The 17,627-nt window shown below is 42.9% G+C and overlaps 2 protein-coding genes across 8 annotated transcripts in view; one reads left to right on the top strand and one right to left on the bottom strand.

The window, feature by feature from the left end:
- ankrd44 (ankyrin repeat domain 44) overlaps positions 1 to 6,915 on the top strand; it is a 32,669-nt gene extending 25,754 nt beyond the window's left edge. Inside the window, 3 exon segments of the mRNA XM_026144544.1 lie at positions 117 to 208; positions 2,692 to 2,798; positions 2,800 to 6,915. Of these exon segments, the coding sequence (XP_026000329.1) occupies positions 117 to 208; positions 2,692 to 2,798; positions 2,800 to 2,952 (352 nt within the window). The 3' untranslated portion in view covers positions 2,953 to 6,915.
- Positions 6,916 to 9,373: 2,458 nt separating this feature from the next.
- The window catches only part of pikfyve (phosphoinositide kinase, FYVE finger containing), a 30,884-nt gene continuing 22,630 nt past the window's right edge, over positions 9,374 to 17,627 (bottom strand). For all 7 annotated transcript variants that reach the window (XM_026143836.1, XM_026143831.1, XM_026143833.1 and 4 more), the window contains 16 exons: positions 17,358 to 17,466; positions 17,132 to 17,286; positions 16,921 to 17,017; positions 16,346 to 16,403; positions 14,919 to 15,050; positions 14,716 to 14,836; positions 14,148 to 14,243; positions 13,972 to 14,052; positions 13,147 to 13,241; positions 12,989 to 13,048; positions 12,557 to 12,733; positions 12,189 to 12,292; positions 11,986 to 12,114; positions 11,484 to 11,745; positions 11,328 to 11,402; positions 9,374 to 9,882 (listed from right to left, as the gene is read on the bottom strand). In XM_026143836.1, coding sequence (XP_025999621.1) covers positions 9,767 to 9,882; positions 11,328 to 11,402; positions 11,484 to 11,745; positions 11,986 to 12,114; positions 12,189 to 12,292; positions 12,557 to 12,733; positions 12,989 to 13,048; positions 13,147 to 13,241; positions 13,972 to 14,052; positions 14,148 to 14,243; positions 14,716 to 14,836; positions 14,919 to 15,050; positions 16,346 to 16,403; positions 16,921 to 17,017; positions 17,132 to 17,286; positions 17,358 to 17,466 — 1,867 coding nt within the window. In that variant the 3' untranslated portion in view covers positions 9,374 to 9,766. The remainder of the gene's footprint in view (positions 9,883 to 11,327; positions 11,403 to 11,483; positions 11,746 to 11,985; positions 12,115 to 12,188; positions 12,293 to 12,556; positions 12,734 to 12,988; positions 13,049 to 13,146; positions 13,242 to 13,971; positions 14,053 to 14,147; positions 14,244 to 14,715; positions 14,837 to 14,918; positions 15,051 to 16,345; positions 16,404 to 16,920; positions 17,018 to 17,131; positions 17,287 to 17,357; positions 17,467 to 17,627) is intronic.

Raw genomic sequence — 17,627 nt, 5'->3', positions numbered from 1 at the left:
ACTGTGAACATTTTATTAAACAAATTTGAAAACCTGTTTCACTAGAGGTGATGTAGTTCAGTTAAACAAGAGTACTTGTGTAACCATGAGTGACATTATGTGTAACTTTCTGTCAGTCCTCTGCACCTGGCGGCTCGTAGCGGTCTTAAGCAGGTGGTCCAGGAGCTGCTGTCCAGAGGAGCCAACGTTCAGACGGTGGATGAGAACGGTACGGTAAACTCAGTACTTATCAGGGCCTGACTGCACACCTGCATGAATGTCTTCCTTCTCTCAGCATGGACTCAGCTTGTCTACTGAAAAGCTTTAATGCTGTTTTCCACGTTTGCTGCAGACAAAACAGTTTTTAAAAGGGTTACCACTCGTTGTAGAGTTAGGTGAGTTTTATAGAGTGCAGGAAGGGTTTTCAAGTGAATTTGGGGTTTGTTACATAGCAACAGACAGACAGGATGGGTATAGAAAGCAGGCCTGTTACTGTTCGAGGTCGGCACAATAACTAGTCCACCCATATCTAGGAAAACGTAATGATCAAAGTAAATCTTTGATGGAGTGATATTTTTTGGCTTTTATTTGATGGCAGGAAATGAAAGAAGAGCATGAATTGACATAAGATTTAGAAATTGATACTTCAGGTGTATCTACTAAAAATCACAAGTTCAAATCTGAGCTCTACGGGAAGGTCAGAGGCCAGGAAAATCATGTGAATGCGATATATAGGACTGTGATACCACAGGTGTTTGATACCAGGCGACTGGGGGCCAGTAGTTTTTATATGAAGCTGTGGAAACCCGGATTAAAGCTGTTCATGTGTTTTTTGTGAGCTTTCTTTGTTCTTTGTTCTTTGTTTTGTTGGCTATAGATCAATTTAAACCTGAAAGTCCATAATTGATTAGCTTAGATCAGCAATACTGGATGAAGTACTTTTGTATATATTCAGTTACTGGAGTTTTAGATTAAGTTGTAACCCCATTTCTTTTCACTACTATGGCCTAAGGATTTGTTTTATTAAGGGTAATTGTAAGAACAAAAATAGTTAAGCTATAAAAACAAAAGATTCATTTTCACTGAATATAATAATACACGCTGTTCGTAGAGCTACACGTGGACAGCTTTTTGCTAATGTCACTGAAAAAATAGTGTCTCCATACCCTGAATGAATAAAATTGTATTTATATTAGGGCTGTGCGATATGACTAAAATCTCATATCCCAATATGAGACATCTATCGTCCCGATAACGATATAAATCACAAAATTTAACATTTTCTGTAAATTCTGTGAATCTCGGGCAGCTCGACTTGCGTGAAGTGTTTCCAGCTGGGCGTCACGTACCTGGAGTCGAGTGTTTTAACCGATGCATGAAACGATACATTTTTAGACATAAGTTGAAATGGCCGCCATTTTCTTTGTATTTATTACACGGCGTGCGGCGGGGAAAAGCCTGTTCTAACGTTTGAGTCTAAGGTTTATTTTTTAGCACCTGGCGGCTCTTTTTTGCTTCTCATCCGTAAATACTCTGCATACTCTTTCACGTGATTCAGTTTATTTTGAAAAGTCTCAACAGGATCTTGAGCTTTATTGTGAAAGGTTTATGTGGAAAATAAACAATGGTTTTACCATCGTTGTTGCTAATGACAACGCATAAAAACAGGCGCTTGTCCGTCCGTAGTGTGGTTATATAAAATATAAGAGAAAGAGAGAACTTTAACAAATTAATATAGCCACTACAGTGACCATCAAAACCATGAAAAATATTGCCGTAGACAGTTTATTTTGCGACACCACAAAACGAACGATAGTGTAAAATGAAATGACAGATGTTTTTATATCGTCATCCGATATATATCGTTATATCGAACAGCCCTAATTTATATGACACCAAATCATATGTTTAAAATGTTTAAAAACTCTTTAATATCAGAGAGAAACCCCGACAATCAGCTGACCCCCTATAAACAAGCACTTTGCGACAGTGGGAAGGAAGAACGCTCTTTTAACAGGAAGAAACCTGTGGGAAAACAAGGCTCGGATGAGATTGGTAAAGTTGTAATGAAACTTAAACTTTAAAATATAAAAACACAGAATACAAACCTCCTGTACAGTTCCTTCTGCTCATCCCCAACCAATCACAGCAGGTGGATGCGCTCTCTGCCAGAGGTTACTTCCTGTTAAAAGGGAGTTTTTCCTCTCCACTGTTGCCAAGTGCTTGTTCATAAGGTTTTGTCTAATTATCGGGGTTTTCTTTCTGTCATGGTGGAGTCTTTACCTCACAATATAAAATGCCTTGAGGTGACTGTTGTGATTTGGTGCTGTATAAATACAATGGAAATGAAAAACCAACATCTTTTCCTGCAAGTAAACACATCATTTTTTGATATAAAGTCATATTTTTAATATGGGAGTCTGTTTTGCAGCTAGATGAGATGAGGTCTCCAGTTTTTATTTTATTTTGTGACTATACTGCGCTTTGTTTATTTATTGTCCACTTTGGTGTCGGGCTGCTGTTGTTGTCGCTGTCCCCTTCTGTCTGCTCACACTGTCAACTGGCTGAACTCTAACGGGATGCTGCTCCGATGCTGCTTTGCCTTCCTCCGCTTCCTCCTTGTCCACGTCTCGCTCTGTTCCTCCTTTTTGTCCGTTTTTGTCGTCCTCCCTCCCTCTGTCTCCGTTCTTTCTCTCTGTCGCTCTACCTCAGGTCTGACGCCTGCTCTGGCTTGTGCTCCTAGTAGAGAGGTGGCTGACTGTTTGGCTCTCATTCTGGCTACCATGATGCCTTTCTGCTCACCTTGCAGCTCTGGAGCTCCCTTCCCCAGGGTCCTTGTTGAGGCATATACCCCACCAGGGGGGTAAAGGCCTATCCACTGGCGCTCGGGCGACACGCAGCCCCAGGAACCCCTCGGGACCATCCAGCGAGGGAACCACAGAGAACGACTCAGAGGATTCCGAAACTTTCTGACCCCTCTAAACCGACTCTCTAGCTTCCTACCTCCAAGAGTGCACGTGAACGTCTTACCTCTCTCCTCGGCGAGGAATGATGCAGTGTTTGAGTGCACAACTGAGGGAGAAGGATAGAGACTTGGTCATTCATAGAGCCCATAAAAGTTCAATATTAAATAAATAACTTGTGGACAATAATTAATCGTAAGATGAGTTGGAATATTTTCTAATAGATGGTTAAATAATATTCATATTTCTCATGTCTTCTGTTTGTTTAATATTGAACCTTTGGTGCTCCACATGCAGTGTCTATATCTTCTGTTCCCCATGTTGGGAACATGAACACGAACTGAATCGCTCTGCTTTGACGCCAGGCTGGAGACCCTGCAGCTTCTTTTTTTGTAATGCTCTTTTTTTAAAAGAAAAACCAAGATGGGAGCAGCTGCACTGCCCAGGACTGACTGACTGGAGCCCAACGAGTCGCTCCGTGAACAAGAACTCGATCTGGACCAGTTTGGGTCTGCATGCTTGTGTTAATTTACACCACGGTTCATTCTTTCTACTCACGGGTGCTTAAATCCAAACGACCTCGGTACTTAGTCTCTGCACGGCACAGCAGCTCGCTGCGGAGACTCGTGTTGTCTTTTTAAAAAAAGCCATTTTTAACTGTTTGTACAAAACGAAGGAGACTATTAAGAAATCAGAGTGTAATTTTAAACTTTTTATGATTTTAGGCTTGTTGTACCAAATATTTGACTTCCACGAGTAAATAATGAACATGTGACAAAAGGTCACATAAACAGGTACATAGAGCTTGTTTTTAACTGTTTAACAGCTGAAGCACAAATTTGTAGGTTTTTGTTTGGTTTGGATGACGTTTGGATAGAATGGGAATTGTGTGGCCTCTCCGAAAGACGTTCCTAGTTCAACTGTGGACCAGAATAGAGAATACGAAACACTAGGTACATCTCAATGACCTTTACATCGAGAAATCCAGATGACACAGCCCTGACGAAAGATTCCTCAAGCCTGATTTAGAGTTCTGTGGTAAATCATGGTAGAGCTTACCATGTGTAACCCACGTAAGTGGCCGTCAGCATTTATGCTTGTGCTGGTTCATTACATGTTAATTACCAAGTGGGTATGTCCACTGATGTTTCCAGCTGATGGAAACATCCTGGGTAAACATATTTGTCCCTGAAGTTTTTCCACTTCTTTCCACATTCCCTCACGTCAATTAATAAATAAATATCCCAAGTTCGTTTCAGTTCCACAGTCACGTGTGTTTCAGCATAAATTTAAATGCTAATGCAAACACTGAGGCACAAAGCTGTGTTCAGAAGAGCTGAACAGTAATAATGATAGTCTGTTAATGTTAAATAAGTTAACGTTAGCCTCAAGAGGACATAGATACATGCTACGTTAGCATAATCCTGACAAATCTTTTGCTATGTTAGCCATTTCATGTTTCATGTTGAAGGATGCATTTATATCTGATTTAATTTTATATTAATCAAAGCGTGGTACATTTTATGGTAGTATAGTAGCTACACAGATAAGTCAAAATCCTAGTTCAATTAAAAAAAGGATTGCATTAGCAGTGCTGTTAGCCTAAAGAAAATAGCTGCTACATTAGCACAAAGTGTTTTTACTATATTAGATCAAAGCTAGTGGTATCTAATGTTGTTGTTCGGGACATTTTTGAAAACATTCAGTATTGTCAGTATGTGGTGTAAAGTCAAGAACTAATGTATCACAGGTGGAGTTGTAGATATCAACCATGGGGGTTAGCATTGCTGCTATGCTAAAACCAGCCTGGGGGTTCTTCCAGTTTAAAACCAGACTGAAGAGATAAAGACGCTTGTGTCCACCACTTGAATGACTTCCTGTGGCCATGAAACAAAGGCTGTTCTCTTGATTCTTTGAAGCACCATCTGTACTTTTAATGGAGTGATGTGATAAGGTAATGGGGATGTACCTAGTGATGAATATAAGGTCTGTGGAGATCAGATTGAAAGATGAGATTATGACTAAGATTTATGCATTTTGTCCTCTGGCCTTGAATGGCCATCTGCACTGTTTTCACTCCATTTGCATCCCTACCTGTTGTGTTGTGCATGCTTGCACACTTCCAGGCAAAGCTTCTTTTTTTGTACTTTAATGTTTAATCGTAAATGGCCAGATTCTCAACAAAGACCAAATTTCTGAGGCAATGAAAAGCTCTGTTTAGCTCTGTTGTGCTATATATGATCCATTACACGATGGTACAAACAATGCCAGCACTTAAATGTAAATTAACACAGGGCTTTGACCACTTTCCTCACATTCCTCCCCACTGTTTGTCGCTCTGCCAGCTATGTGCCATTGTTTCGAATGTGTCCAGTGCCTTGATGAGTCTTTTTTTCTTTTATGACATATCCTGTGCTAGTAGTTGGAAAGGATGAGTTCACTATTATTGCAAAATAGGAAAAGTGTTGGTGGTACAGTGGTGCAGATTTTAGCCATGCTTTGAGAGATTTACCTCAGACCTCTACCGTTTTATTGTTTGTGTAGGTTTTTCGCCTTTTGTACACACCAGACACTTTTAAAAGTGAGAAGAAAGTTCCAAACCAGCCGTCAGTTATGAGGAGCTGCTAAATGGATTTGAAGGTCAAACTTGTAAAACCAGACTTGATGTGCTGCTGTGGTCATATGATGTGACTGAAAGCACAGTTACTGAATGGACCTATAAATATAAATCTCACTGCAAGAAGAAAGAAGGAATACTTGATTCATCGTTTAAGTTGGGAAATGACTGAAACCGTGAAAACAGCGAGCTCTTTCTCCTCTCTGTGGAGGTGCAAATCTTAAAACCTGGACAAACGAAAACTAGGCGTGGCTGAGCACCACCAGGTACCACCAGTTTTTTTGAAATTGTGTGAAATTATTCTTTAATGCGTTGAGCTAAATATGAGTGGTTATGTTGTATTGAATGACAGTGTTTGACACAGTTTTGGTTGTTTTGTCACCTTAAACCTCTGAGGTCTAAGTCATCATTTTGCTTTTGAGTTTTTGCAAAAAATGTGAATTGTTTTTCGTGTTGTCAGTTGAACTGATTTTTTCTTTGGCCCCTGATTGCCAAGATTTTGGAGAACAAAGTAATAAAAAGGAAAAAATGATGTTTGCTTGCCTAGGGTAGGGTCGGGGTCACCACCTGTGACAACTTAGACCCGAGAGAGTTAAAGGCTGGAGATTTAATCCCCCTAATTTTATTGTCAACAAATCCACTGCTCCATAAATCCTTTTGTTCCTCATGCAATAAATTAAGGAGGTTTTACCGTCAGACCTCATACTCTTCCTGCTAGATGATTAACTCGTAATACTCACCCAGTTGAGTGAGTATTTGGAAGCCTTTGATTTCCAACGTATTCCGAGTGGAAAGCCTTTTAGTCTTCTGTTATTGTTACACGAGTGAGTCTTACTACAGCAAGATCGATTTCAACTTTGCAACAACAGTCGAGGCCTGCGGCTCAGAGCAAGGACTTAGTTATCAGTCATTTGTTGACAATAAGAAAAAAAGACAATATCTCCAGCCGTGTGTGTGTGCGTGTGTGTGTGCGCGCACTAGCTTAGGTACTGATATGAAATCCACCTGCTTTTTACATTATGTACTGTAAGGGAAAGCTTTGTATGAAGAAATCTCCATCCCAGATGGTTTTGTTTGACTTTGGATTTAAAATGTAATGAGTTGTGAATCCTGTTAGCTGCCAGATAAGCACACATATTGTTAGCAAGCACAGTCTTTACTGCCTCCGCTGTCCCTGAGAGACAGAGCCTGTCCGCCAGTATTCAACCAGAAAATGAGCTTCAGCAGGCCTGACAATCGTCGTGTGATTTTCATAGCAGTTCCTGATGCAGTACGGCATGCTGAGGGCTGTTTGTCACCTCCACTTTGTTTTATATTAACTGTACAACAATAAAAATCTGTTTGGAGTTAAAAACATGCCAATTCTTTTCTTTTTCCATCAATCTGTGAGGAGACTCATTACACCAGAGATGTCAGACTCATCTTACATTGTGGGTCACATACAACCTGTTTTGATCTGGCCAGACCAGTGAAAACCCAGTTTCTGTCAGTGTAAAGAAACCTAACTACTCATGTAATCAATGATTAGTTTAAGACAGAGAAGAGTAATTTCAACAATATGTCTCTACATGATAAAGAAATGCTGCTGTAGTAAATGAAAGAAAGCACAAGTTGTGCTTACAGATTTTAAATGTGTAAAATTACAGATGTGTGTAACTGAATTACTTCAGTATACTGTAAGTGACCGTGGGGTCTTTATCAGTAGGAAAAGCTGAAAATACAGTTAAAAGTCCGACATTTCTGTCCTTCACATTTTCCAGAGCTCCCTAGCGGGCCTGATTGGAGGTTAATGGTTCTTTATTCGTCACATGCATAGTTATACAAGTATAACACAGAGTGAAATGTAACCTGACACACTCCTTGACCAGGATGTGATGTTCTGTGTGAGGATGCTCTCCACAGCACCTGCATAGAAAGTCCTGAGGATCTCTGGAGACACCCTGACCTTCCTCAGTTGTCGTAGGTGATACAGGCGCTGCCTGGCCTTTTTGGTCTGGACCTGAATGTGGGCAGACCATGTCAGGTCTGAGGAGATGTGGACACCGAGATACTTGAAGGACTGCACCCTCTCCACTGGAGCTCCATTGATGATAATGGGCTTGTAGTCTCTGTGCTGACTCCTTCTGAAGTCCACCACCAGCTCCGTGGTCTTGCTGACGTTCAGCTGGAGGTGGTTGTCCTGGCACCATGATGCCAGATTCTTCACTTCATCCATGTAGGCCGCCTCATCATTGTTGGAGATGGTGCCCAACACCACTGTGTTGTCACCAAACTTCACAATGGTGTTGGAGCCGTGGGTGGCCACACAGTCTGAAGTGTAGAGGGAGTAGAGCAGTGGCGAGAGGACACACCCCACTGTGGTGCTCCTGTGTTCATGGTGATGCTGTCGGAGACACATCTACCCACCCTCACCACCTGAGTTCTGCCAGTGAGGAAGTCCAACACCCATGCACACAGACGGCTGTTGAGTCCCAGTTCCCTCAGCTTTGTGAACAGTCTGCAGGGCACTATTGTGTTAAACGCTGAACTGTAATCAACAAACAGCATTCGCACATAGTTACCCTGTTTCTTGTCCACGTGGCTGAGGGTGGTGTGCAGGTCGTGGGCGATGGCGTCCTCTGTGGATCTGTTGGGTCGGTAGGCGAACTGGAGCAGATCTGTGGTGTCTGGGATGGAGGAGGAGATGATGTTCTTCAGCAGCCTCTCGAACACCTTCATTACTACCGAGGTCAGTGCAACTGGCCGGTAATCGTTCAGGGATGAGGGTTTGCTGTTCTTGGGCACAGGGATGATGGTGGATCTTTTGAAGCATGTGGGGACCACAGACTTCGCCAGGGACTCATTGACGATGGAAGAGAACACACCTGCTAGCTGGTCAGCGCAGCAGACAGCCGGTGATGCCGTCTGCCTCAATTCTCCTCAATGCTGCTCGGACGTCGTGCTCCTCATTGGTCTGATTGTTGGGCTGATTCTGGTCCCTGGGCTTTAGGTTTGACACCTGCGTTACACTGTCCGTGTTCATGTTTCTCAGAGCATATGCTTTATATGGTCAATGCTACAGGCACAGCACACCCATGAAGTACAGACAGGTTGCAATGCTTGCTACCTCTCACTAGGCTCCCAGATGTTAGCCAATCACAAGTAAAGGGGCATTAAGAGGATTAATGTATGGACTATTTAAAAACAACACAAAAACACTTGTTTCTCATTTCCCACAGAAGAAAACAGAAATGTCTGACAGTGTGCTTATTGTCAGATTTAATTATTAGAAACAGGTCAATTAATGTGATGAAGTGGTTTGGGAAAGCCTGAAAACCCCAAAACAAGCTGAAAGACACGAAAAAGTTCCACAGTGCTGAGAAGAACTGGGTGAGGACTCTCAAGTAAAGTACTTTAACGGTCCCATTCATTCATCACTCATCCTTTAACAGCATCCAGTGTAACTGAAACTCTCATGATTGGTTAAACCCTGTTTTCGATCCTGTGAAATGAATGAAATAATATTAAAAACAGAAAATGATCCCCAGCAAGAAGCCGGAAGTATTTTTGATTGTCTTTCAGTTCTCTGTCTGATAAAGAGTGCAGTTAAGACGAGCCATTGCAACATAGATGTATGTTGAGGGCTGAGGTGACAACATGTATATACAAACTTGCTTATGTTTATAGGACCACCTTGTGTCTTCCTTTTATTTTTCATTTTTCCCTTGCTGTAAGAGCTCTGTAACTCCGACATTTCTCATCTGTGGGATAATAAAGGTTTATTCTATTCTATATTCGTGCATCTATCTTCATTAACACCAGTGGAAACAGAAGATATTGATAAGAACCTTTTAATAGTTACATAATCTCTTTACATTTACAAATTTTAAATTACATGAATGAGTCTTTTTAACAAACTAAAACTGCCACAGCGACTACCGTCAGTGGCTCCACTCATGGCACTAATTATAAAATAAGAGGAATCCAGAGGGTTAGTCATTAGAACCTGATTATACTGGGATAAAACTGAATGTTCTAGACTGTTTTCATAATGCCATGGATGCAGAGTGCTGGCTCTGCTGGAATGACACTGCTGTCTGTCAGGATTTAGCCTGCACCATTCTTAAAGATTTACAAGGTCCAGTGTGCTTCTAGCTCTCAGCCAGGCGTTTACAGGAAAGTCTGCTTTGTGCACAGCGGCTGTGTTTCTGTTGATCAGTACTCAGTCTCAGCAGTTAGTTCCCAGACCAGTCCAGTGGTCAGGGACCATCAGGAAGTATTTGTCCATGGCTTCGCAGAAGCGAGCTCTGTACAGCTCCGGAGAAACCACAGTGGGCATCTTCCCTGGAAACAAAGCATAGCAACACGTCAGAGGAGGAGGAGGATTGTAATTCAGCTGGAAGTACACCGATGAAGAAGAAAAACAAAAGCATTCTGTCATATATACACATATACATTTATATTCAACTCTACCTAAGCACTCAAAGTGTTTTATAAAACTGGCTGAAGTTTAAATTATTGAAGCCAACACATGAACCTCCTGTGAGCTAAAAGCTCAGGCTTCATATGTTGGAGAGTAACTCCACTATTGCCACTTTCTCTCTGTTGTTCTCATTGGCTTTGTGTTAAAGTTTATTTATCTTAGGTTTCACGTCTATGTGCTCAGATTTGACACCGAGCTTTAACACTAAGGGTGACTTGACGTTTCACAGCCCCTACACGAGCTGGACACAAATATCTAAGGCTACGTTCACACTGCAGGTCTTAATGCTCAATTCCGATTTTTTGATCAAATCTGATTTTTTTTGTCTGCGTGTTCACACTACAATTAAAATGTGACAGCAGACGCGCTCTAGTGTGAACCCTCAAAGCGGCCCGCATGTGCAAAAGAAGACGTCACACACAACGCGCTCTGTTTAGACCCAGAGCAAACAGTATTTGCCTTAAAATTGGAAGGTTGCCGGTTCGAGCCCCGGCTTGGACAGTCTCGGTCGTTGTGTCCTTGGGTGAGACACTTCATCCGTTGCCTACTGGTGGTGGTCAGAGGGCCCGGTGGCGCCAGTGTCCGGCAGCCTCGCCCCTGTCAGTGCACCCCAGGGTGGCTGTGGCTACAATGTAGCTTGCCATCACCAGTGTGTGAATGTGTGTGTGAATGGGTGGATGACTGGTTGTGTAAAGCGCTTTGGGATCCTTAGGGACTAGCAAAGCGCTACACAAATACAGGCCATTTACCATTTACCGTTTCCCAATTTAGCTTCAAGTTGTAAAGTTATTTTGTTATTTACAAATGGCCTAATAATGATCCTTATTGCTGTTTTAGAGGAGCGGTGCTTCAAAGGATAGTTGCAGATTTCTGTCAGAATCTGCAGATTATACAGTACAAATAAAATGTTCACGTTTCTCCAACGTTGTCTTCCCAACAGTTTCACTGACATCTACACTGGATGGCCAGGAAGCGTTCACGATGTCTTCTCGGGCGCTGATAATTGGCTTCAGTCTTGTGTCGGTGACGTAAAAGACGGATTTAATGCGACTTGACCGTTCAAACAGCAGTCGCTTTCTAAAACATCAGATATGTATCGCATTCAGTACCACATATGAAAGTGACCCAGATCGGATTTGAAAATATCGGATTTGTGCCGTTCACACTGTCACACCATGATGGGATATGGGTCGCACAGGGTCAGAAAAGTCAGATTTGATGTGCTTTCGCCTGCAGTGTGAACGTAGCCTAAGTAATCCATCCCTCCATATGCAGCCATACTTTCTGTGGGCTTTATGACATTTACCTTGGCCTCCGAGGATTCCAGTGGATTTAACAACCATTTCCAGTCTCTTGTCCCAGGTGAACGTCCTGATGTAATCTGCAGAAACGAGAGAGGGGAACAAATTAAAACAAAACCCCAACAAAAGTCTCCAAAAAACACTTCTCCTCCTCCTCTCACCTATAATCCCAACGACCAGCTGCTCGGTGGCGTCGTCCCGCCCAACCAGCAGGGAGTAGTCGATGATGAGGTGGCTAGACAGGAAGTAGGCGTCGCTGTGAATGGCAGCTCGTAAGATGGACTTGCAGTGGGAGCGGATGTAGAGCGGGTTGTCGTGGATCAGCTTCAGCAAGTTCTCGTCCAGTAGGACCACCTCGCAGCTTTCCTTGCCCGATTCTGTCTTCACATTGCGGTTTCTCAGCGAGCCTTTGAGGTCGAATACCTGCAGGGACGGCACAGCATCAACAGAGGTCAAAAGGTCCTCATGATCCGAACAGCCACTACTGAGGAAACTGTGATGGATCTAAGATTTGTGTTAGACCTGTAAACACGTTTGTTCACACTTTGATGAATTATGGACAAACATGTTACAAGTATTGTCCTTTCCATGTTCTACATCAAGAATAAACAGTGTGTCCTGTCCTATCTGCACTGAGAGGCAGAGTGACACCACATCTCTGACCTGAGCCATCTTGCGTCCATAAAACAGGTTTTCCATAACAAGGAGGTCCAGCTTCTTCTCCGTGTTGTTCTGAGAGTTCTTGTAGCCAATCCTGTACACACCCAGGATCTTCGCCAACGCCGTCGGCCGCTGTGGTGCAAACACGCTCGTTACTCATTTGCAATCAGATGGTTAGAAACGGTGCGAGTGTTTATGATGCATACTTTCTGCTGCACAGCTCCTGTGATGTAGGTAAAGTAGTGGGGTGCAAAGTCCAGGAAGGACTGGACCTCCAGTCTGGGCATCTGCTTCAGGATGAAGCGGTCGTCTGACAAGACACACAGCAGGACTTACATCAGAGGAAAGAACAAAACATGCATCCTGAAGTGTCTGAAGCTAGCAGAGGTTTGGCGTTTTATTATTATTTGCCATATTCACAAGTGTCACGATGTTTTGCATCCATTTTGTACTTACTATTTTATTTAGAAAAGCACAAGCACGCTTCCTTTTACACATGTGCACATACATACTTGTGCAAGCTCATGTGCCCCTTTTATATCTATGTTGTATCTGTGAGGATATCAGCCCCAACCTTCTGTTGCGTAGAACACAGCTCCAGATTTCCCCCCACGAGCCTGCCAGTTAACGCAGTGGGACAGCGAGCGGACGAAATCCTCCTCACTGCTCTCCATGATCTCCTCTCGCATCTTGTGAAACTCCTTGGCGTAGTAGACCCGACAGTAGAACTTGGCGTTGGCATCGGAGAACTCTGAAAATAAGAAGGCAGTCAGGAACAGCAGGCTTAGACACATTTATCAGAGGGATAGCATTCAGCTTGAACCAAAGAGTGTGCAACACAGTAATGCAGTGGTTAGCATTGTGTCCTAACCAACAAGGTTTGGTTTGACGTCTGCACGTTCTGCCACAGTAAGCGTGAAGCCGTGAGGTGACCTGTCCAGTGTGCACCACTCTCAGCCCCCGACTGGAAAAGCAGTTAAGAAAACAGTAATAATAAAACACTCACGCAGCTCAACGTGTGGATTTAGGGCCTGTTTCTTCTGCTTATCTGCTGAGTCGGCCTCTTCTGCACAAAACAGAGACAGAATTGAAACATTGCACCTCCAGGTACGCCTCTACAGCCTTTGCTCTTTCACTGACTTTGTGTTGTATGTGAACACTTACTGAGAGAATCTGTGTCTGTGCTGCTGCGACTCTGCTGTGATGCTGTCGTCTCGGTGGGCCTGGCAGGGCTGCTCTTAACCCGGCTCTCTCCACCACTGAGGACCAGACAGTAGAAAACTCGACTCACATTTGAATTCATTTGTTTAAAATTTGAACCATTTGAGTTTTAGAGTACGTTTTGCTCTTACACTGCTGGGCTTTTCAAACCATTACTATCCTCTAACACAACACAACTCTGGTGTGGCTGGTTTGGCCACTTGGGGGCAGCAGAAACAAGTCCTGAAGAGTCATGTTAATGACTTCAGTTGATATGCTTGGCTTATCGTCATCACTTTATTATCCAACATTCACTTAGAGTCCAGTATCAATTTTGGTCTCCCCCATCTCCCGAGGGTCTAAAGGTGCTAAATGCTCCTATTTAACCACAATCAATACATATATAAAAATAACTATTTTAAAAATGTAGATTGTGAGAAATTGGCACTTGGGCTGTTGGCTGGAAGAAGAGAGCCAACAGCCAGATTATTCTCTTTTGATTTGTGTGATGATGCCACTTCGTCACAAACGAAAATAATGGGATTGGAAAGCTGCGAGAGATGCTCCGTAATTAAACTGGGGTTAAAGAGGATATATGAAATTAAAGTACCTTAGCATTTTAAATGATTGTTAACAATAAGGACGTTACCTTTAATTCTTCACCATATTCTGATGTATTGTGTTCATTAATTAAGTGCAAACATAATTAATAGATAACAGAAATAAGCTAACAGCTGCACAGTGGATTTTGAGGCACAGAGTTGAAGCTCCGGTGGGAATGCAGCGTACCTGCTGGGCTGTGAAGTCTCCTCTCCTCCTGCGTTCGACACCTTAGACAGATCATCCAGTGCTGTTTTGTACTCCTTGCAGCTGAATGGTGACAATCGTATATTTTAGCATATTTTTCCAAACGTGACATCAATAGTGCCAATTTAAAAACAGAGAGGAGGGAAGCAGGTGGTCACCTGAGGGCGAAGGCGATGATGGAGCTTGGCTCTCTCTCGCACACTGCGATGGGAACCCGCTCATGTTCGTACATGAGGTAGTGCTTATCTGGATCACTGTAAACATGTGACACAGCAGTCAGAAACAACGCCTGCTGAACGTGAGGTGGTCCACGCCTCTTTGGGGTTTTATTTTGGATGGCTAAAGCAAAGTTGGGAATTATTTTAACTGGCTTCAACAATCACATTTTCTTCATTTATAATAACACCCCACCCTTTATAGCAATAGCTTCCTAGCCTTAGATGATAATCTAGCGCTCCACCCTCTCATCTAAACTGGATCACTTCTGGATCAAAAAGCAACATAGTGGAAGCTAAAATGCTAACGCTGAGTCTAGTCCAAACACAAATGGCTTATGTCATAGTGGCCTTCTCCATCTTTTAAGTACAGTACACTATTTTTCCTAATGGTATTGTTTACTATACAAGTATCTAATTCTCTATTTAGTATCAAATATATCTACCACTTCAGCCAATATGTGATCAGTGACTAAGTGAACGTCCCGCAGACCTAGAGCACAGTACTTACAATGGGAAAGGGATGGGATTGTAGCTGTTTCCTGGGAGGAAGTTGGCGAGGATTGCTTTCATGGTGGATTTTTCCTTCACCTGGCTGTCAGTGGAGCCCAGCAGGTGTCCGTCAAAGACGTCTGAAAGTGAGCACGCACACGGCATGTAGAGCAGGGGTAACGGTGCACGAAATACGATAAAGATTAGAGGAGGAGTGCGAACCTTCTGACATGCTGACAGAGTCCTGCTCGATAAAGGAGGGGACAGGTGTGACCGGCTCGGCTCCAGGATCTCCTGGTGATGGCAGCAAGGAGGAAACAGTGGAGGAGGACAGCGTACTGAGGTGACGGTCCTCTGCCAGACAAGAGAGGGGAAGAAAAAACAAAGTGTCGCAAACAGCTTCATTGAGTAAGGTTTAACATGGAGGGATATTACTGATTGAGCAGATCTCACCCTAACCTGGAAATTGTAGAAAAAATTATTTATGCTTTTATCTTCTGAAATCTCAAAGCTCCCCGCTTTCTGACATGAATAAAAACAGTTGCTGTCTCTTGAAGTTCTTTTCGGAACTGAGCGTTTTTCATATTCTAGGCTCGTCTACATAACGCGATGGCTGCTTTGCATCAGAAGTTAGTGAGGGTGGTCTCTGCCTACGCAGTTACCCTTGGGGGGGGGGGGGGGGGGGGAACGCAAAAAATATTCTAATGGTCGCCAAAGCACATCTTTATTGATATGTACCGTGGTGTCAAACTCCGTCATTACAACGAGATCGTCAAATGTCGTCTTTATGGGGCGAAGAGTTAAAATGAAAAAGAGCTTTTACCACGATGATCCCTGACTTTTATATTTACATGCTTTTTTCTTTACTGTTGTTTTAACTCTTTATCTCAACTCTACTTCAAACGAGACCTATTATTATTTCCAGCTTCATGTTTATCTTAAAGCTTTACAAGAGCAGCTTTTCACGACTGACAATTTAAAAACATTCCTACTGTGCCCTGGCTTCTTTGTCACTTTCCACTCCCTTTCTAGTAGATCTATTTTGATTGGCTGCTCTGGTATAAACCTAACCTTCCAAGTCTAGCGAGGGAGGGACCTCTTTTTAATGGAGAAGATGACTCTGTCGCTGAGAAAGGAAATAACTTTTTACAAAAGTGGAAGAAATGGATTGCCTACACCTCCCCTCAAGAGGACACTGCCTTTTCATCTTGATGCAGGCTCAATCATCCAGGTAAGTAAAGGGTTAGTTCATCTGGACGTAGCACTTTCAGTGGGAGAAACGCTCAGCTGAGATAGAAAAAGTCACTCGGATGAGTGACGAAACGTTTCTCCCAATGAAAACGCTGCGTCCAGAGGAACAGAATCAACCTTTTGGGATACTACCTTCTTATAACGTAAATGCTTGGGACTCCTGGGACAATATGCACCAAGTATCCCACTGGTTCTTTTTTTTTAAATAAAATTGTCAAATCTAAACAAACACACAAAAATCTGAAATCCAAACAATTGAATTCAATTCTGTTTTATTTTTATAGCGCCAAAACACAACAACAGTCACCTCGAGGTGATTTACATTGTAAAGTGAAGACTTCACATTAATACTTTAAATGAGAAGTCACAAAAGCACACTCAGTAAAGCAGTAACTCACCTTTCTCACCATTTTGTACCACCGGTAATGGGTTACGAGGGGAGGACTCCACAGCACTCTATTAAAACACAAAAAGATTATTGTTATATCGCATGTACGGGGACCATGAAGCTACAATCTAAGCTTTGTTCAAACCCACAAACAAAACAGAAAGAACGTCTCAAATTCTTTCTAATTGGTTTGTTGTCAAGTTACACAGTGAGGAAGAAGATGTGGAGAAGAATTCCCTTTAGGAGCCTTCAATAGAAACCGGATCATTAACATTAACCTTCATGAACGTCCCTTTCACGCGTCCCTCACACCTTGAAAACCTTTGTTCTGTGAAAAGTGATGTAAACTCAGATTTTTAGGTTGAGTTTTGGATGCACCACCCATCCACAGTGTCCCAATACTGATGCTGACTCCTGTCACTATAGTCAATAATATTACATCATAGTTATAAAACATTATGTCGTAAGGACAAGACTACATGGTTAAGAAACACAAACAGCCCAGGTCTCTGACTACACAGCGTGTAAAGCAAACGGGTGACTGAGTGAAGTGCATGCAAACATTCACTGAATGATGCTACAGACCTTGCTGTCGTCAGTGGTGTTTGGCCTGTGTCTGCCTGGGCTGGGGGGTACAGACAAGCGCTTCTTGCCTTTCTCCTGCTGGAACAAATCCTGAAGTCTGAAAGTATGAAATCAGGATTAAAACCAAGTGTTGGTGTTGCTATGGTGACATGACATTTATATTGCATGGATGATGTAATAAAGCACGTGTCAGATATTCTCCGACTCTCACCTGCTGTTCCAGGACTGCAGCATCTCGCACAGACTCTGTTTCTTCACCACCAGCGACTCGAGAACAGCCTGCAGCTGCTGAGGAGAATCTGAGCCGCACACCTGCAGTCGAACCTGAAGCTTTTCGATCCAGCTCCGCAGCTCTGCCTCTTCCATCTGCACATAAATACCAACATGAGCCCAAGACACCCCCTGCAACAAGAGACGCTGATGTGGGGAGAACCTACATCTTTCTGAGCGAAAATGTCCTCCATCTTTTCTTCACGTGTCTTACTGAAGGTTTCAGTTTTCAGGGATGTGAGGCGGTCATCGATGGCCAAGTACACCTGTGTGACTCTAGGGGGGGGGGGGATATTTGCAGGTTACTGTAAACATGCTACTACACCCCTACCTCATGCACTGAGACCTTGTTCCGGTGTTTAAGTAAGTAAAAACCGTAACAATCTAAAGGGTACCCTCCATAATAGTCATATCAATTATCTGAAGTTGAGGTATAT

The sequence above is a fragment of the Astatotilapia calliptera genome, chromosome 16, assembly GCF_900246225.1.
Source record: "Astatotilapia calliptera chromosome 16, fAstCal1.2, whole genome shotgun sequence".
NCBI classification, from domain to species: domain Eukaryota; kingdom Metazoa; phylum Chordata; class Actinopteri; order Cichliformes; family Cichlidae; genus Astatotilapia; species Astatotilapia calliptera.
This window is presented reverse-complemented; position numbering and strand designations above follow the sequence as displayed.